Source organism: Vigna unguiculata, chromosome 4 (assembly GCF_037176805.1).
Source record: "Vigna unguiculata cultivar grain cowpea cultivar isolate G323 ecotype 2 chromosome 4, ASM3717680v1, whole genome shotgun sequence".
NCBI lineage: Eukaryota > Viridiplantae > Streptophyta > Magnoliopsida > Fabales > Fabaceae > Vigna > Vigna unguiculata.
In genome coordinates, this window is record NC_140795.1 from 4,044,592 (window position 1) to 4,064,797 (window position 20,206).

The 20,206-nt window shown below is 32.8% G+C and overlaps 3 protein-coding genes across 4 annotated transcripts; 2 read left to right on the plus strand and 1 right to left on the minus strand.

Moving 5' to 3' along the window:
- Window positions 1-769: 769 nt before the first annotated feature.
- On the plus strand, window positions 770-5,126 carry LOC114181341 (kinase-interacting family protein-like). Of its 2 annotated transcripts, XM_028067766.2 has the most exons (3): window positions 770-940; window positions 1,846-2,006; window positions 3,833-5,126. In XM_028067766.2, the coding sequence occupies exons 2-3, from the start codon at window positions 1,868-1,870 to the stop codon at window positions 4,789-4,791; spliced, it is 1,098 nt and encodes a 365-aa protein (XP_027923567.1). In that variant the 5' UTR covers window positions 770-940; window positions 1,846-1,867; the 3' UTR covers window positions 4,792-5,126. The 2 variants fall into 2 exon arrangements, with proteins under 2 accessions (XP_027923567.1, XP_027923568.1); XM_028067767.2 differs by lacking the exons at window positions 770-940; window positions 1,846-2,006 and adding an exon at window positions 2,508-3,642.
- A 1,090-nt stretch (window positions 5,127-6,216) lies between these two features.
- On the plus strand, window positions 6,217-7,441 carry LOC114182039 (Cupredoxin superfamily protein). The gene is made up of 2 exons (XM_028068780.2): window positions 6,217-6,410; window positions 7,121-7,441. The coding sequence occupies exons 1-2, from the start codon at window positions 6,227-6,229 to the stop codon at window positions 7,321-7,323; spliced, it is 387 nt and encodes a 128-aa protein (XP_027924581.1). The 5' UTR covers window positions 6,217-6,226; the 3' UTR covers window positions 7,324-7,441.
- Window positions 7,442-8,033: 592 nt separating this feature from the next.
- Window positions 8,034-13,502, minus strand: LOC114182369 (dehydrogenase/reductase SDR family member FEY-like). The gene is made up of 8 exons (XM_028069239.2): window positions 13,069-13,502; window positions 11,836-11,956; window positions 11,453-11,570; window positions 11,060-11,196; window positions 9,724-9,825; window positions 9,151-9,243; window positions 8,926-8,998; window positions 8,034-8,550 (listed from the first exon to the last, which is right to left on the minus strand). The coding sequence occupies exons 1-8, from the start codon at window positions 13,299-13,301 to the stop codon at window positions 8,291-8,293; spliced, it is 1,137 nt and encodes a 378-aa protein (XP_027925040.1). The 5' UTR covers window positions 13,302-13,502; the 3' UTR covers window positions 8,034-8,290.
- Window positions 13,503-20,206: the final 6,704 nt, after the last annotated feature.

Sequence of the window (20,206 nt, forward strand, 5' to 3'; positions counted from 1 at the left end):
TATAAATGTTATATTTCTTTTGTAGAAGATTTTGTTAGAATTAATAGTATGTTCTGGTTCGCAATAAAAACAAATATAAAAGAAAACAAATAGAAAGAAAAGATGTTGTTAAGAGAATCAAATATATAAAAGAAATTTGAATAGAATAACGCTAACAAATATTTTTTTATTCATTGATTAAAATAATTGAATGTTATGGAATATTGTGTCTCCACATTTTATTTAATTTTTTTTTCTTCGCAATCTAAATCAATAAAAAATAATTTTAAAAGAATGAGAAATACACATCTATCTCCAATTGAGAGGAAATGTTAAATTTTATAATTACAATAATAATTAGATTAATTATATTTTAATTGTATTTTTTTTAAGATTAGGTAATTAGTAAACCATATATGACATGTTATAACCACGAAATCCAGGTGCATAAAAACCATACGAGGTTATCTTTCAACGTAACCAACATCAACACACACAAAAGTTATTTATCTAAATGCGATCATACTCATCCAAATCCCACCGAAACAGTATTCTTCACCCTAATAACTATAAATATATGGAAACAAATACCAAAACCTAAAGATCACAGAATCGAGACAAAATCAAATCTCAACAAATCAATTAATTATACGAAAGTCCAAAACTAGAATATCACTTATCATAAATTTTAGAAAATAGGATATTTTTAGGTGAAGATTGTTACAGTGTCACACTGTACTCCAGAATTTTGAGTTAATGCTTTTGACTATTAGTTGTTGCTATTGGAATGCGACACTCGAGATTTTCTCACTCCTCTTCCTTCCTTCGGTCCCACTCTTTCTATCAATCCCTTTTCTTTTTTTATCATCACTCACATAAACGTAAGGAACTTTCTTTCAAATCAAGTTCCTCTGCACCTCTAGAGAGCTGCATATCGAGCCTTCTTCTTGCACTTCTCACAGTGAGTTTCTACTCTTCTTCTTCCGCTGATTTTGTCTATCAATTCTGCTACTGTTCTTGGATTTGTCTTTACCATTGTTTATTTGATATTTTGTGTAAGTTCATTCTTATGTTCTTTTTCTTTTTTTGCTGAGAAATTAGCAGAGTACTATGTGACTATGAATGTGATTCTTGAGGGGCCGGGAGGTTGCCGCTTACTGCATTGTTTACATTGTTTAACAATGTATATAATCTTTAATGGGTGTGTTTCAGTTTTCAAATTTGATGACAATGTTAAAAAGTTTCCAACTTTTTATCTCCCTCTTCCTCTGTTTTTTCTCTGCCATTAAAACAGAATATGAAAAAAAAAACAATAAAATTGTTCATGGTTTCGTTGTTATTCTTCTGTCGTTGATTCCTGAATCTTTACATATGTGTTCTTTGTGGTCATCATGTCGGTCACATGATCTTCATTTATTCCCGGTTTAGCCACAGAATTTGAAAAATTATTAAAAAAAGGAAATTTCCCTTTTAGAATCTCAGAATTCCCAGGTTTAAAATCCCTTGGGATTTGGGCTTTTTGCTATATTCTGAATGTTCAGATTGCACCCTTCCTCATATTTTAAACAATTTGGCTTTGTTCAGTGTGAAGTTTTGCAATACTTTATTGGTAATTAGTTGCTCTGAATTGTCTATGGAGATCTGCGCTTGTTTATGTGTTTGTGTTGTCTTTACCTTCTTAATTTCAATATTCATACCTTCTCAATTTCCATATGTTTTTTTTTTTTCTTTTTGTTTTGCTCTGTTTTTTGTTCTATGCTTTGTTCATCCTTCTTAAATGCAAAGGACCCTCTATTTCTGCAACAGTCCTTTTTCAAAGATTCTGCTGTTGTTTTTGATCCAATGTGTTATCATTGCACTGCATAGGGAGCTTGAAGCAAGGATATTGATGGTGAGGGACCCCAACATGGGCAAGGAAAAGGTGATTTCAAATTTCACATTGCTTCACTCATCATCCACAAAAGGGTCCAAGGACAAGAGCATCCCCAGCAATAACATGCCCTCCTGGCTTCTCACCAACATTTCTGGTATGCATTAATTTTACCCTACTCTACCAACAAAAACAAACTTTCTTCAACCAAGTTAAAACTCAATGTTGCAACTCCCATCTCTTTGTTTTTTGTCTGTATTCTGTAACCAAGTACCCTTTTAACTTAATAATGGAATGTGTTTCAATCAATAGTTGTATATTAATATTAATACTAGTAAAGGCATTTACAAGATCATGGTGTAATTTGTTTTCAGAATTATGGATATATATGTAAAACTTTAAAAAGTTATAGATATGTGTAACACATTCTATTTTCTATTTTAATTATGTTGGAACATCCATATAAATCTTCTTATTAAACTTTTTTAATTTTGGTTGACTATATACCAAACATGATTCATATGGGAACTCTCATTAAGTTTTAAAAGCAAATTGAATCATTCTGGTGCAGAAAAAAAAAACCCTAATAAATAATGGAAAGAAGAAGAAATCTGAATTAAATGGAATCACATGCATTAGGTGTGGTACAAGTAATGTTGAAACGGTGGAAACCTTTTTCTGGCATTCATCAATGAATGGAAGGAAGAAGGGAGAAATGAAAGAGAAGAATCCTCCCTACAGGACATGTCCCTGTCAACTGTCAAATGTCCAACTCTTCATTGGAAACAACAATGCCGTACATAACTATTTTCCTTCTGCAATTTCTTATCATCAGACACCACTTCCCACGCGCCCTTTCTCACGCGCCTATAAAATATTGATTTTTTTGTAGGTTTTCGAAAGAAATTTTCGTTTTTTACTGGTGTTATTTACTGTATACTAGAGCATGGATTCTGGGGAAGAAAATTTCATATAAAGTTTATATCTTTTCGTATAGGTGGCTGTTGACAGGTCTATCTTTTTGGTGTGTTTTTGTTTTCAAATTTCCAATTTGATTTGAACAAGACTTGTATACCCATTGTCTCTGATCTGGCGATTGATCCATTGTCCCTTTCTCATACCCTTTTGTTCTTTTGTTTGGCCTTTGCGGTGCTTTTTGGACACTCATCTTGTGTTTCAAATTTTGAAACTAGAATGGACCTGGTGGTCACACACACACAACTCACTGGTTCCTGGCCACGTCACTTGCCTTGCTGCAGTGCACATTAGATTTTGGTGGCATTTGTAATGGTGACTTTTCCATTTAGCCTCGTGGCTTGTGCTCATATTCCCCTAAACTTTATTGGCTTTACACTTAAAAAATTTGAAAGTTGGAGAACGTTAGCTTTTCTGTCAACAGTGCACATGCTCAGGTATAGTACATGATTTTGACCTTTGCATTCAAAACTAGAGGTAGTAGATGTAACTCTAGACCAGACACTAGAGTGGCAATGTGCCATACCCTTGTGGCTAACTCGTGTTGCAAATTCAAATTCTGTTTTCAAATTTAGCCCTGCACTATTTAATTTCCTTGTAACGTTTTATCTTGCGTACCAGAATTATTTATGGGGTTTGTCAGTGTTCCCTTTTATGGTGTCATGGTTTGGTAACATGTCCCTCTCTCTGTGCTCAATTACTCATCAACCAAGTTTGGATAGGGTCTATATTAACCTCCTTTGTGGTACATCCCATTTGTCAATCTTTTTACAAGTTGAAACTTAATGGTTCTGAAGCTATGGACTTGTGTAAACCCGGTAAGGAAAAACATTGTTCTCTGTGCTCTTTTTCTTGTAATTACTGATGCAAAAAAGCATTAAGTCTTTTTTTATTTGTATTGAAAAGGGTTGTTTGATCTATGTAGCCAGCCTCACCTAGTTTGAAAAGGGTCTTTTGTTTTTATTGTTGTGCTAATGCAAATGTGAAACTTTTGGTGTTTGATGGCAGAATTAGAGGAGAGGATGAAAGTGTTGACAATGAGTACAACCGAAGAAGAAGAAATTGGTGATACTTTTGCTGAAAGAGCAGAATCCTACTACCAAAAGAGACCCCAGCTACTGTCCCTTCTGCAGGACTTGTACAATGGCTACATAACCTTGTCTGATCGTTACATCCAAACACTGGCCAAACACAAGCATCATAGTAGACACTCTTCCCAAGTCTCAACTGTTGATGAAGGCTTCTCTGACCAGGAAGAAACAAGTGGTGTGAGCCACGTTGATTCAGATATTGAGAGCTCAATCTCCTACCAACACCCTCCACACCTGGTGATGCCTATTTTTCTCTCTAAGAGCTCCATGCTTGATGTTGATGCCGTTGTTGCCGAGCTTGTGGTCAGGAATGTTGAATATGACTTGTTGATGCACGAGGTTGGTGTCATGGAGAGGAGGTATTGCGAGTCCTCAAGAAAAAGTGAGCTACAAAAGAGTCTTCTTGAGGTGTTGGAATCTGAAAGGATTGTTCTGCTGAATGAGAATGCTAGTTTGAGTTACAGAATCAACACTCTGGTGGAAGAGAACAAAGAGCTGGCAACTGAATCAGTTTTCATCAAGAGAAAAGCTGGTGAGCTGGCAAAGTGTGTGCTGAAGATGAGGGAGGATCATAGGGTGTACATGCTACACAGGAAAATTGAAGATCTTCAAGCACAGATACATGGCTTAGAGAAGAGGAACAAGGAGTATTATGAGAAACTTCTGAGAAGAGATGGTCAAGATGGTAACAAAGGGAAGAGTGGGGAGGGGATAGCTTTGGAGGTTTGTGTTCAGATGGATAAGTTTAGGAGGTTCAAGTGGAAAGATGGTAATTCTTCTAGGAAGAGATTTGATGGGAAGAAATCCCCTAGTTTGTGGAAAAAGCTCAAGAACATGGATTTGTTATTGTGTGGCACTAATCCAACCTGTGCTTGATGGTAGTTTTTTTTTGTGGAGTTCACAAAAGTTCTATCAAAATTTATATGCATACTTTTTGGCACTTTAAAGTTAGCAGCAGTAGCTTACTAGGTTTACTTATAAGCCATGGTGTACATTCCAACATGAGGCCTTTCAACATAGAAATGCATGAAGACCCTCTAGCTGAATCCATGACAAACTAATTGTAGATCGGTTAACATCATCTTTGTAAAAGCTAGAGTGTGTCTGTACCTTTGCCTCCACTATTTAAGTTCATCAATTCTGCAATATTATGTTATTAGTTAACAAAAAGTATTAGATCCATCTTCCATCAAGTAACAACTTTGATGCCATTTTATCCATCATTTACTTTTTCACTTTTCACACATTTAATAACTCCAACTTTTTTATAAGATAAAGATCACAGCACTAGTTTTATTTCTATAAATCAAACTTAAAACATGCATTCCATAACTAGTAGCAACTGATGAATATCAGTGCATTTGAAACTCTTTAAAAGTGGAAGTTGAAGTTGGAAACATATGTTGGATTGCGTCATTGAATTGTGTTTCGGCAAGTCTTTAAGATGGTAGGGTCGTATGCGTGTTTTGAAATTTGAAGTTGCTATACCTTGTTTTCAGGCTTCATTTTCCCATAAAGTGCCAATTTCAATTCTTACACAGTGCCCTACTTCATTAAAATGTTATCATTTTCTATCAAACGTTTGTTTTGTAAGTATTTTTTTCCAAATTTCAATATGATCAAACCAAATCAAAACCAGTGACAGTTTCCATGCTAATGATAAGAGGCATATTTCTCACATACCCCACAAAACAACTAATAATAACAAACCCACGTCACTCGTTACGTAATGAAAGTGAATAATAAGATTGTCTCCATTCATTTCTTCAAGAGTCAGTCGTATAATCAGTATAATAAATTAAATTGAACAGATAAAATTCAAAGCATATGAAAATCTTCTTATTTATTTATTTATTTACCAATGAGCTTTATTATTCACTCAATAAAGAGAGAGTAAACAGTTACCTCTTAGTCTTCAAAAATATAATATTTGGTTAAGAAAATATTAAAACAAATATGATATTTAGAAGTAGATAGTGGATAGGTGTTTCATACAATGGTTATGAAACTATAAGATATCTTGCACAAATAAACTAAATTATATTATGTAAACAATACTTTTTATAACTATTTTTATCATATCAATAATGAACAAAAAAGTGTTGAATACTTTATCTGAAGTTAAAAAATGTTAACATGTTTTGTTAATTATCTAGTTATTAACACGATATACATGACTACCTAATTTGTGACATCAGAATGTTGTGAGACACCAATGTTTGGTGAATTATGTTCTTTCTTATCGTATGGTCGTTTGTCATATTGTAGTCTCTTAACATTGAAAAGTAGAAAAGGAAAAAAAAAAAAAAAGATGGGTCTTGAAGCTTATCATTGCTCCAGTTTAATCTTGTTCTATCTTTTCCTCATAACCTCCTTCATTGTGCCTCATGCAAAGGGAGAAAATTACCTTGTTGGTGACAGTTATGGTTGGATTGACTTCGTAGATTTCAACAACTGGTGTGATGGAAAAGAGTTTCATGTTGGTGATGTTCTAGGTAAGGGTAGAGTTTCACATTTCATAATAAGAAATATATCACTAACATACTCTTTCCCATGTTATGTTATCATTTTTTTTTTTACTATCATTTTCTTTTTGTTAACATGTTCTTTTTACTGGTAAAATTTAGGGCATAATACAGAGAAGCTAAAAAGATTTTATTGTCAACTATGTTTGGTTATGCATAGGAAAACAGCAATATAATATAACTGTTTAATGTCTATGAAATGTGTCAAACATGATTGTGACTTTTGAGAGATTCATTGTTTAATGGAGTAAAAAGTCACTTTAATGTGAAAGAAACATTAATATTACACTTTATTGTGACTTTTAGTAAAAAAAATTATTGATTCATAACCAAACCAACCACCACTCTTAATTAATACTTTTGGTAAAACCTTCATAAAAGTTTAAAAAGCCTCATGATTTTATTTACATTTTTTAAAGTAATCTAAGAACATACATACCTACCTTTACTAATTACATGTTTAAAAGTTGGATTTATTAAAATTGTCAAGATAACATAAATGACACATACAAACTAAAATCAAATTTGCAGAGTCAATAACATAATGATTGTGCAAAATAGAATACACACATTTTACCGAAATATGGCATTTTTGTATATTTTATTACAAGAAAGTTGAACATTCTCACTAACAGTTATATTGAACAAATTATATTAACATGTTGTACTTCTGTTACCAGTGTTCAATTATGACAGCAGCCAACATAATGTATTGCAAGTTGATTCCAGAGTTTATGAGAGTTGCATAAAGGACTCATATATGAAAAGGTTCACAAGTGGTAACGACTCAATAATTTTAAAGAAGGGTGGAGCATGGTTCATATGTGGAGTTGATGATCACTGTGAAAATGGGCAGAAGCTCCACATCAATGTAACTCCTTAACTGATAATCATGTTTTGATATTGGTGTTTTAGTTACTTTAATTGCTAATTTTCGGAATAGTTCAGATGTTATGGATCTTCTTTGAATGGAATCATCATATTCAATCATCCAACTTCAGAATTTATCTTCTAAATATTGGGAGAAAAAATTATATAGTGATCTTTTAAAGTATCTGATATTTGTTCTTGTCAGTATTATTTACCTTACACAGTCTTGGTTCGAGTAGATGATCATATCAGCTTTCTAAAAACAGATCATATAAAGAATGGAAAAGATATAGTTAAGTTATCAGATCAAATCATGCCATGATCATCAAATAGTTCCTCAATTAATCCTTGCATCAAGGCACAAACACCGGATCTAAGATGTAATCAAACCATTGCTTAATTTATTTATTACTTGGTAAAACTAAAGTCATAATCATGGTTAATAAGAGAAGTTTTATGTCCCACTTAATCATTTTTAACTGACTAACAAAGAAAAATGTCAAACACTTATGATGAATTGACCTTATATTCTAAAACAAGTTGATCTCTAGCAAGGTGACAGCTCTTTAGAAAGTAAGAATTGCAAGATAAATTCCAAAATTGAAAGTAACACTATTGTTGTGACCCACTCAGAATGATCAAAATAGCTATCACAACATAGTGCTTACTAACTTAGTTCTTACTCCTATGGATGACCATCAAAAGCTTCAAGGCCAAAAACACTTGTTTGGTTAAATTCTCTACCATTATGAATAACAAGTGACACTTTAGTGCATAAATATGATCAAAATGAATGTACATATATGATGTCCAAAAACTAAAGAAGGGTTCTTCTTTCCCACATACTGAGAATGAAAAAGCTCACTGCTATCTATAAATAATGTAAGTGCCCTTACAGATCAGCGGTGAGCACGTGGTGACATGTGGCGACATTTCGGCTGATCAACTGTTTTTGTAGTCATCATTGTAAATTAGATAGATTACTGTTCTTGTCCATAACGGCATTTAACTTCTTCCCCGTCTAAAAGCCTCTCCACGGCATCTGAAGGAAGACCAATCATCTCTAATGTCTTCTCCCACACTTCATATGATGTTTGAACACTGTGTGCTTCTTCTGATGGATTTGCCGGACGACAATCTTGAGAAATAAAGGCACAAACGGGCCACTCGTCTGCTTTCAACATGTCACAATACTCAGGAACTTGAGGATCCGTGGCCGCAAAAAGAGCACTCCTTGCACCTGCATTGCAGAACAAGTCACATGTATTCAAAGTCAGTCCAGAACATCTTTTACTTTTGCAAAAGCATTCCATCAAATATATGGTAGGACAGTTGATTATAGCATCGGATATTGTTTACATAATACTATGCTGCCAATAGTTAACTAAAGGAAAGGAAATGATTTCAAGAATACAAAAATGTTGGAACTAAAAGAGAAACGGAAAAGGGAAAGAGAGAGCATATGATTTCATCATGTTTTTTAGAACAATGGGTTCCAAATCCAATCACAACTCAAGCATTACACAGGGAACAGTCATGGTAATTCGTGATGTCTTAAAAACTCAAGATTTTTAGGTTGTTATAGGTTTAGTTTGAATATATTGAAGAAATAGACCTTCTTGAGCACTAAAGATGAAGTAAGGGATCAAATGATACGCAGCTTGAACCAGTTTTGGAAGATCTCTTGCCTGAAATAGATAGAGTAGAAAATATAAGCAAAAACAAAAGCTTGATTAATAAAATGCGCAGAAAGATCAAGGAATCAATGACTGCATATATCCCATCATGCAACAAATACATGGTCCATCCAAATACATTCCAAGTTTTTAAGAAGACTTACAACATTGGTCTGGACAATTCCAGGCGATACACACAATACACTGACGCCAGATTCAGCAGGGAGTCTTTTATTAAGAATACTACTAAACATAATCTGCAACAGAAAATGCCAAGTCTTGTTTCATTCACAACTTCAAGATGAGAGGTAAACCAAGCAATTCATCTTCTTCATGTGATTTTGCAACATTTATCAGCAAGAATAAATTTTAGAAGTCAATATCAATAACCAGACTTGAAGAATCGACACAAAAAGGAAAAATACAGGGAGAACATGGATTCCATCTATCAAATAAAACTTATTCTTGTTTTAATTCTGAGAAAATTAATATGCAAGATAGAGATTAGTAATAATTAAATGGTCAACATTACACACACATAGAGAAAACATGCATTTAATTTGCATCAAGACCAGACACTATCAGTTGAATTGTGGACAACAAATAAGGCTAAGTATACATGATTTAGCAGCGACAAAAATAACTATGGATAATTGCGCTAGTAAGTTCATTAAACGAAAAACTTATATATAAATTGTAAGCCATGAAATTGACAAAAACATTTAAACCAAGTGTACCTCTGCCAACTTGCTGCTTGAGTACCCTACCAGACTAGAAAATTTCCTTTTTCCAGATGTGACATTCATGTCTTCGGTGTCAACAAAGCCAACATGATGCATCTACAGATAAAGAAGGGAAAAGAAAAGAAAGCACACTGAGATTTTCTTAAGGTCAAAGAGTAGTAAAGGTTAAAAAATAAAATATCAGTTTATCACCACAAAATACTTTTTTTTTTATTTTCCAGGAATTACTTTAACCACTGTGATGACAACAGAAAAGTCATCAGCATTCAAAAGTTAAAATTCATAGAACAGTTAAACAGAAAAACAATAACATTACAGAGAATATTGAATACCTGCCAAATATCAATCTACAGCCTTTACTTCTGCACTCATTACTTATTTGACATGTTTCCTTTGTATTATGCATCCAATTTTTAATTCTTTGGAATACACCAACTATTCAATTGTCAAGAATTTTATAAGCCAAACTCATTTCCTGTTCTCTTTTTCAATTGTTCAAATAAATGACTTAATCTATATTTGAATTTTTGGAATACAATTATTTCATCGAGCAAGAGTCACAAACATATATAAAGGGAAATCTCAGAAATAGCATTGTAGTTTCACAACTAAACAGTTGATACTTTTGAATTGGATAGCAAGATACATTTGAGTAAGAGTATATAATGATATTGGTGTCTGAAGTTAATTAAAATGTCATAAAAAAGTTGATAATACACCAGAAGAAAACTTTGTAACTCGTGACATTAATTTAATAAAAAAGTAAAAGAAAACGAAGTAACTCGAAATTAAAGAACAGTACATATTCCAGGTCACAAGTGTATCATGTTTTTTACTCAAAATCAAATTTTACTAGAAAACAGTGAGAGGAAACATACCAACCAGGATTCACAGCCCCAAGACAAGCACCTAAACAGAAGAAAGAAGATGTCTTCCAAACTAACGTAACCTTTCATAATAAGTAATTTGCTACTAAATTTGAATTTTAGAAAGTATTAATCCTTAATTCCTCATCATTGCAAACAGAATAGCTCTAGATCATAGATTATATTTTAAGAAGATCAAACATAGAAAACCAACAAGTAATAAATGTGGAATTAGTCAAACCAACCTCTAGCCAAACAAAACTAAGTTTTCATGCATATTAGTATAGTACGAATCAAAGGCAATAATATGAACACTTAATGGATTATATGGCAGTGCCCAAAGCCACAGTGGTGTTTTTACATGACAGAATTTTGGTCTCCCACCATCCACCGCGGATAATAACTCAGGTTAAATCCTATGGGCTATGACATATAACAATATGCTCAAATAGCGAGAGACTTACTATAGAATTCACATTAACAATGCGACTAGGAGAACCCCTAATAAGGGATGGCAAAAGAAGTATAGAAAGCAACGCAGGAGCCAGATGATTCACTTGCAAGTGCTGTTCATAACCATCTTTTGAAAATTTTTGCGGCTCTGAATATAAACAAAAATTGTGGATGGATTAGTTACATTTGTGATCAATGAGAACCAATCAAGAAGATATTATAGTTAATTCTGATAATTTTGTCACAACAGATGATGAAAAAGAAAAGGAAAAGTACAATTGAACATGTAATCCAAAAAATTACTGGAAAGTAAGTACCAATGGTTGGTGTTGTTTCAGGTTCAGAATGATTGACAACAAACAGGCCAAAATAACGAACAGTTTTGATTGATCAGATATACCAACCTCCAATGGAAAAAATTCCAGCGTTATTGATGAGAACATGCAAGGGTGCTGAGCGTGCATTCCATGCTTCAGCAAACCTCACAACAGAGTCCAACGAGAGAAGATCAACTTGCATTACCTTCATAAGCCAAAAGGAAATGTCAGTGACGAGAAGTAATCCCAAAACACATTGTTAATTAAGCTTATCTGGCATTAAAACAAATATTCAACCAAAATCTCTCCTCAGAGCGTCATGTATAACAGCTTGTAACAAAATAAGTTAATCAGTTAAACACATAAGAAGATCCACGGATCATAATCATCATAGATGATTTAGCAAAGCATGCACCAAGATTGTGGCTTTAATGTTCCTCACGCAATTGAATAATGAAGATACAAGTTACCTCAACATTAAGAGGAATACTCAATCCTGAAGAGTCAATCTGCCACTTCTGGATCAATTCCTGAGCTGCCTTTGTGTTCCTGACGGCCATAACAACATGAGCACCTGATTGTGCCAATTGCCTGCACGATGTGAAGAACAACTAAAAAAAATGCATCACTCCTTTTTTTCTGAACTTAAAAGCTCACACTTCAAAATGTTCAATCTAGAATTTAAACCAAAAAGATACCCAAATCCATACACTTTACATGAGAGCCAGTTTAATAAACTTCTCGAGAAGTACTTAATAATTGAATTATGATAAATCAAACTTTACACATAAATTAAAATGAATATAGTTTTGTTATCCACTAGTTAGCGCATCTTCAATGGTACACTTGAAGTGAAGGTTCTTAACTCACTTTTAGCAGGTCTTACATGTTTCATCAGATTTAAGAATTTTCTACTCCAACGATGAAATCATTTAAGCACTTTTTCTCATATTATTTCAGAAAACGATTTTAAAAAAGGTTAATATCTTCTGGTCTCTATATATGTGTCAACTTCAGTCTCTATGAGCTTTACCATTAGGTCCCTGTACCAACCAATTTTTGCACTAGTCCTTGTTAGTTTCCTAGCAGTATTAAACTGACAAAATGGAGACATAAAGACTAAAACATAAAAAATTGCTGGTATAGAAACTAAAACATAGGAGTTTTTTTTTTAATACAAAGATTGAAAAAGCTGGCACAAGTATAAGGACCAAAAGATTAATTAAACTATTTTTAATCATAAGACCAGATTGCTTGTATAAGAACCAACTCTTATAATTGGAAGTCATGTCAGCCTCCTCCAAACGATCACCTGGTTCTCAAGTGAGAACCTTACAACAGGTGAAGGAGATTCTCCTGAAGAAACAATTGAAAACCTCTTATAAAACTACTGCAAGCTGGTCCACAGTGGGCCAAACAACCTAGCCATGGTAAATAAGGCTCACTTCGCACAGTAACCAAAACGGTAAAACATCATTTATAACCTATCTCCAAAACCAACCGCAAAGGTCCCTCCTTTAAAACCGCAACCACAAAACCAAGACAGACCCACTTCCCAAAACCAACCTTTCACCAATGACCACTCAACAACCGCCCACCCCAGATAACCCCAGTTCATCAAAATTCCAAAGCTCGAGTTTTTACACCCAAAAACAGAACCCCATCATTTAAAAGCATGAAAATGGATTTAAAGGGAAGTGAACCTTGCGATTTCGAGACCAATGCCACTGGTGGAGCCTGTGACAATGCAAGTGAGGTCGTTGACGGGAGGGAGGGGCATGGGGTTGTGCAAATGGCTGGCCATGATGCGCTGAAAGAGCATTTCGTAGATCAAATAGAACCACCCTCTTAACCACTCTATCCAACCCAAACACTCCTTCTTCTTATTCTTCGTCTCCGGCGCTTCATTGATTGAAGACGACGTCGTAGTTGCCATCTCCCTCTCTCTCTTTCTCTCTCTCTATACGTTAGCGTACAGAATCTGAGATCTGTCTCTAGCAGGAGGAGACGATGATGTTTACTTTTTTGCTTCGATTCTATAATAGTGAGTGAGAGACGAGTTTCTGTTGACTTGGATCGGGTGAGTGGACTCACCCGAGTTCTAAAGTAACTCCGGTGCCGGCTTTTATAATTCGAGAAAAAGTAGCTCTTTTCCAACAATTACTGAAATTGGAAGATTTAAGTTTCGGTCTATAATTTTACTTTATATAGTTTTTCATTATTTTAGTACGTAAAATTAAAGAATCTATAGTTTCAATTTAATCTTTAATTTTGCATTAAATGGAAAATTACATGTAGTCCTCTAAATTAACTTTCCTAAGTGAACACTTTTTATGAAATGCTAATACATAAATATTTCTTACACTTACAATTAGTGTTTACTTTTTTTTAATGCATTAGGTAATAAGATAAGACCAAACAGTAATTTGGACCAGAATAAAAATACCGATATATTTTTCTTTTTAGGAGTGGAAAATTGTTAGATCAAAAGATGAACAATGACATTTCAGATTTTCCATAGAGACAAATTAAGTTTATGTTTTTTTTTATAAGAGTTTTGATAAATTAACTTTGCATTCTACAAGAGTAAGCTACAAATATCTAAAAAAGTTATAAAATTCATATAATTTTTTCATTATTTTTTGTTACAGTGTGAAACTTGTTCAAAGGTACGGGTCAGTTTTATTGTTTTAAAACCTAAACCTTATGCCTTTCAAATTGTGAAGAAAAAACTTAACAAAAAAAAAGGTAAGGGATCAATATAGTGAATTTGAAAATCTGCAGGTTTTTTCTTTCTCTGACCTGTTAGATTTTCATGAAAAAGAAAAAACAAAACACGATCTATCTTTATAAGTTCTCTTTTTCTTTTTTTCATGTTTTTAAGATAAAATCTTGTCTTACAAATGAATTAAAAATGGTTTTTGGGAATTCAAATTAGAGTGAGTACTTTTGAAAATTATTTTAATTTTCCTTTTTCTTATATTATTTGAAAAGAAAAATTATTTTTCTTAACTAATTATATCTTTATTTGACATTTATTTGTTTTTCTGTTAGTATTATTTAGATATTTAAAATCTTTGAGTTCTCTAACTCTTTTCCATGTTTCTTGAAGAGTGAGTATTTTTCAGATAAGAAAAATTAGCTTTAATAATATTTTGATGTTGAAATTAAAAAGGGTTCTTACTGCATATATGAAATTAAATTAATATATGAAAAACTAACTTTAATATAATATATGTTAATTGGTTTATGTGAAACATTCCAAGAACAGTATTGAATGCAAGCAGTAAGACCCGTTTTATTTTTCAGTCTTTAATTAAAAGGGTTGTCCCAAATCATTTGGGCCTAGGGCTGGCCCAAAGGGGATCCAAGAACCCTAAACTGCCCTAACCCTAACTATTCTACTCACTTTTAAAAATTTGTCCCCTCCCTTTTCCCTAAAGCTATTGAGAACTAGCTCTGCTAGGGTTTGGTCTCCGCCACTGCTAAGTTCGCACAAACTCGTTCCACACCAAGTAAGTTGTTCCTTAACCCATACCTTTTTCTCCTTAGGTTGGTTTTCGTAGTTCCTAGTGGGGGTTCACAGTAGTGACCTCATTTCCATTTCGTGACACTGTTCACAACTCTCAACACTACTCTCGAAGCGGCTGTGTTCGTGGGGTTAAGCGTCGGGGTCCCTTGCTAGCTTATTCCAGGTAAGGGAAGCTAGATCCTTTTGTGTATTCCATGAAATCTATTTGTTTTACGTTTATTTCATGTTGAATGGACTGTGTGAATATGATTTGTTGGAAAGCCTGTTTGAAATTGTTTGGGGGCGTTTGTGTGACTGTTGCACGAGAGAACCATGATGAGCACTGGTTTTCTCGCCCAAGCGAGCATGTCTCGCCTAGGCGAGATTAACAGAGGCTCGCCCAGGCCATTTCACGTGAGTTGTTGCTCAGGCGACTAACCACGTTTTGAGCGAGCGAGTGTCTCGCTCGAGGGAAGTCTCGCCTAAGCAAGAAGGAGTTGAAGGCCACTGTTTTTGACGTCGAGCTCTCGCCTAAGCGAAAGGAGCTCGCCTGAGCGAGAGTCCCTCTCACCTGAGCGAGAAGCTGGGTGAGAATGCAGCGTGTTTGGTTGTTTCTCTGTTCTAAATTATTGGCTCTATGTTTGTGTTGATCTTGCTTTTAAAGTATGAATTGGGTGATTATGTATGAATGAGATAATTTATAGTCTGCAATGGATGAGTTCAATATGATTTGGGCATGTTACATGTATGGTTGGTTTCATGGATTGAATATGATGAGTTGGGTATGGATTTAATATGAGATATGGAATGATTCATGGATAAGAAATGATGACTTTTGACATGGTATCGACATGAGGTACGGTTCTATATTCATGGATTGAGAATAATGAGTTGGTATGGATTCACTGGGAATATGAAAAAGGTGGATTATAAAGGACTGGTATGTGATATACATATGCATGATAAATCTTTCTTGATTGATTGAGTATGATTGGTATGTGGTCAGTACATAAACCCATGAGCCTCTAGGTGAGACTTTGTGGTAGTGCTTCAGTGGTCGGGACGTAATTCCATGACCCCTATTAGTGGGAGTTCATGGTGATGCCCCATCTATATAATTTGGTAAGGATTCAAGGTAAGGTTGCATCCTGGCACTCTAAGGAGTTAGTTAGTCTCACATAGAGCGGACTGACTCTTGTGATGAGAGTAGCAAGAGGCCTAAAACTCATTAAGGGCTAACCTTGTGTGTGGGGGATTGAGATATTGTAACATCTGTAACACTTAGCTCGGAGGTGAGTAGCTCCGGGGTGAACAGAGAAATTCACCACAAGTGCAAGCATTCGCTGAATCCGACTAAATTATATGTATCCAGATGAGTCGTGTCAAGTCTTAGTGTATTGTTTGTAAGGTCATAACATGCTTTGGTGATGTATGTATAATTGACTGTGAAAGTGTATCTGATTGCATGATAAAACTATTTTTGTGGCTCTAGCTTACCCTTCTGTTATTTGTTGTGTGTTCTGCTGTGTGGTTCTCTCTTTTGCGATGATCATCAACTTGTTGATGTGAGCATATGCGAGGAACACTCGTGGTCAACAGGGAGGTGATGGTTCTGTTGTTTAGCCTTTGGACTGACTTCTTCTTTTGGGTTTTTCATTTAGGGCTAAGGCCCATGTATTTTCTTCTCTTGGAATTTATTTAAGTTATTATCACTCTCTTACATTACTTTGTATCTGGCATCGTCGTGTGCCTCTATTATCGCCCTTTAAGTACTTGGGATATATGTAGGAGTGACATTATACTCCATTGGTCTTGCTTCTCATATTATACTGTGTGACATTTCCTTTAATTAGCTTTATTAATTAAATGGGGTGTTACACAAGCATACAATGAAAGAAATTGTCCTCATTACCATTTTTATATGATTTAGAATTTTTAATTACATTATATTATAATTCAATACTTATTTGTTTTGACAACTTTTTTATCGAAGAAGAATGTAAATAGTTACATAAATTAATTATGAAAATTTTGAATCTCACGTGTAATGCAATATAGTGTGAAAGGAATTGGAACATTGTGCATTTTAGGAGAAGAAATAGATTGGAATAACATAGATTAGATTTTGTTGTGTATGTAAAGTACAGTCTTCAACTTAAGATGAGATAAATTATTAAAGAACATAAGGAGAAACTTATGATCTCATATGTTTGTCGGGTATTGAATTGGATGATGAATGGATCATTGATAAAGAAAATCATTGTTTGTATGTTGATTCCTTGTGGATGGATGTACATTAGTGTTTTGATGTTGAATCGGGAGCTCCATGCAAAAAAAAAGGAAGAAAGGTAGTTATTTTATTCACAATTTTTAGAAGTTGGAGCTTTAATGTTCAACAAACTACAACTAAACTGTGTTTGTTTTTCTTTAGCTAATATAAGCCTTAGAAACATAAATGTCAAGACCAATAAAAATGGAAAATCCATTGTATGATATAAGGAAGAAGTTGAAGACATTAATGCGGGAAGAACTTTCAATAGAAGATGAATATGACTTAAGTGGTGTAGATCTCAGAGAGAAAGATGATGAAATATGAATATTAGAATAGACTTTTTTTAGGTTGTTTAATATACAAACAACAACCATGGTCTTTATGTAATAGTTATGCAAATAACAACAACAAAACTTGTTTTTGTAAGATTGTGTTGCTAAAATTGTGACATTGTAGTAAATACACATACAATATTTGTTTGACCATGAGGTTGTTTTGTTATTAATTGTATTTTTTTCATATTTAAATATATTGTATACTTAAATATATGTTACATTTGTTAATGTTTATGAATCTTACTATTCATAATTCAAAATTTAAACTTTGTGAAACGTAGTTAGTATCTCGATTCACCTATCATTATTACACTAGTTTACCATGTTGTGTGTTTGGTTATGATTTGTCTATCTTCTCTCATATTATGTCATAAGTGAGCAAAGGATAATATAAATGATAGTGATAAATAACTGTGAAACTGTCCATGAACTGCTCATGAGATGCATAGGAAATAGTAGCTTTACATGTACATATTTTTGTATTGTGTATATTCCTACTTTTTTTTATGGAGTTTTCATTTTGAAAATTTAAATTTTCATTTTATATTGAGAATGTGTTGAATGTACTGACTCCTAGGAAGATAGTACTACATTAATGTGACATTAGTCAAATGTATTGAGAAGTGATTCCGTCTAGAGATTATATTGACTTTGTTAGAATCTTACTCACATAGAGAAATATGCCTAGTTGTGAGTGTTTAAAGAGGTTCTATATTTGGAGTTTGGTTGGGTGCTGAGACTTACAAATAGATTTTACCTTGTCATGCTTGATGGAAGGGAGATTTTCTGACTTGGTATTATATAGTTATAGCTCATATGAGCCTTGAGCAGGAGATGACAAGTACAAGATCTTTGAGCTTACTTAGTACACATGTCTTCCGAAAGTACAGTCAAGTGTCACTACTATATTAGCCATTTTATACATGCTTTGGGACATTTGATTGATGAAGTATATGACATTAATAACTCATTTTAAGGAAATTAATTTGAATATACTTGTTTTATTTTGAGTAATAGAAATTGTTATAATTACACTAACTTACCCTTTTGTATGCTTTTGTTGTGATTTGTCTACTACAATTATCGTATGCTATACGTGAGTAAAAGGTAGTGTAGACGAGAGATTTGTAAAGTGATATGTTTGTTGATAGTTGTCAAGAAATGGTAAAGGTAGCTTAAGTATGCAACTTTTGTATTGTATAGATCTTCCCAATTGTGAAGAGTTAGTATCTTTCAAAAGTTAAGTTTTGTATTTTTTTTAATGAGAGATTTATAAATACAATTTATATATAACTCTTATCTTGAATTATACTTTTTATCAATTATATAATGTTTCAATTAGCAGCGAAAATCTACTAAATTATGATGTTACAAATCAAATATACCAAATAAACTTTTATGTAAAGTATAATATATTTAAATTAAACCAAATTATCTCATCTTCTTTTTTAAATCATTCCAAAATAATTTTCCATTTTCAACACTCTTTTCCTGAACAAAGTACAAGGCATTAGGAAGGGATTAATGATCTTCACTTAAAATATATTATAAGTGTGATGAAGAAAATGTTTTCTTCAAATATTACTTAAGAGATACTTTTCAATTTATTCTTCTAACAATAATATTAACAATTGTCCTTATCTCAATATGTATTTTAATATACAAATATATCAAAATTAAACTTATATAATGCCACGAAAAGCCGCAAGGTTTAGCTGGTTATCTTATAAAGTTGATTTTTATAATGGTTTATGATAGATATGTATAGATATATATAGGTTAAATTATACTTTTAGTCCCTATTTTCGTAGCAAAATTTAAATTTGGTCCCTCAATTAATTTTTATCTCAATCTGGTCCCTATTTTGGGAAATTTGACCCAATCAAGTCCTTTCCGTTAGTGGTGGAGTAACGGTGTTAAATGGGGTGCCACGTGTCAGCTTCTGGATTTTTTGAATTTTTTGAATTTTTTTTGATTTTTTTTGATTTTTTTTAAAATTTTTTAAAAAATTAAAATTTTGCCACGTGTCAAGCTGACATCGTGCCACGTGATAGTGACAGTGCCACGTGTCACTATTTGGGAGGTGTCATTTTCTCATTCTCAATTTGGTCCCTGTATTTTATCTTTTGTCTCAATTTAGTCCCAATTTTTGTAAAAATTATGCAATTTCGTCCCCCTCCAAATTGAAACAAAAATTATAAAGTGTTATACAAATATTTTTATTAAATTTGATTTTTTTATTCAAATTAATTTTTTTATTATATATTTTCAATAAAACCAAGTTTCTTTAAATTTGTTTCACATTAAATTTTACTTAAAATTGTTTTCAAATTTTAAATTTATTTGTTTTTTATTGTTACATAAACTAGTTAATTTTTCTTAAATTATATGATTGGTATTTTTATACTAACTAAAATATTTGTATAGAAATTATTGAATTTTACACATTTTAAAAATATACAATTATTTAAAATATAAATTCAAATAAAAAACAATATTAAAGTATAATGTAATAAAATATCAATATAATTTATGAATGTTTTTATTAACATTATTTTCTATTAACAACTTTAAAACAATTTTAAATAAAGTTTAACGTAAAATATAAATTAAAATAAACTTAATCTTGTTAAAAATATTTACTTGAAATATCAATTTTGATAGAAATATTTGTGCATATTTATATAGAAATTAAATTTGGTTTCAATTTGGAGAGGGACAAA

What these genes read in the sequence shown, in the direction of transcription:
- LOC114182369 (XM_028069239.2), bottom strand. Translation starts at nt 13,301, where the DNA reads ATGGCAACTACGACGTCGTCTTCAATCAATGAAGCGCCGGAGACGAAG. An exon ending in ATTGGTCTCGAAATCGCAAG is followed by an intron (nt 11,957 to 13,068) that starts GTTCACTTCCCT and finishes CACATCGTGCAG; the next exon opens with GCAATTGGCACAATCAGGTG. An exon ending in TTGTTAATGTGAATTCTATA is followed by an intron (nt 9,826 to 11,059) that starts GTAAGTCTCTCG and finishes CTTTATCTGTAG; the next exon opens with ATGCATCATGTTGGCTTTGT.
- LOC114182039 (XM_028068780.2), top strand. Translation starts at nt 6,227, where the DNA reads ATGGGTCTTGAAGCTTATCATTGCTCCAGTTTAATCTTGTTCTATCTT. An exon ending in TCATGTTGGTGATGTTCTAG is followed by an intron (nt 6,411 to 7,120) that starts GTAAGGGTAGAG and finishes TTCTGTTACCAG; the next exon opens with TGTTCAATTATGACAGCAGC.
- LOC114181341 (XM_028067766.2), top strand. Translation starts at nt 1,868, where the DNA reads ATGGTGAGGGACCCCAACATGGGCAAGGAAAAGGTGATTTCAAATTTC. An exon ending in GCTTCTCACCAACATTTCTG is followed by an intron (nt 2,007 to 3,832) that starts GTATGCATTAAT and finishes GTTTGATGGCAG; the next exon opens with AATTAGAGGAGAGGATGAAA.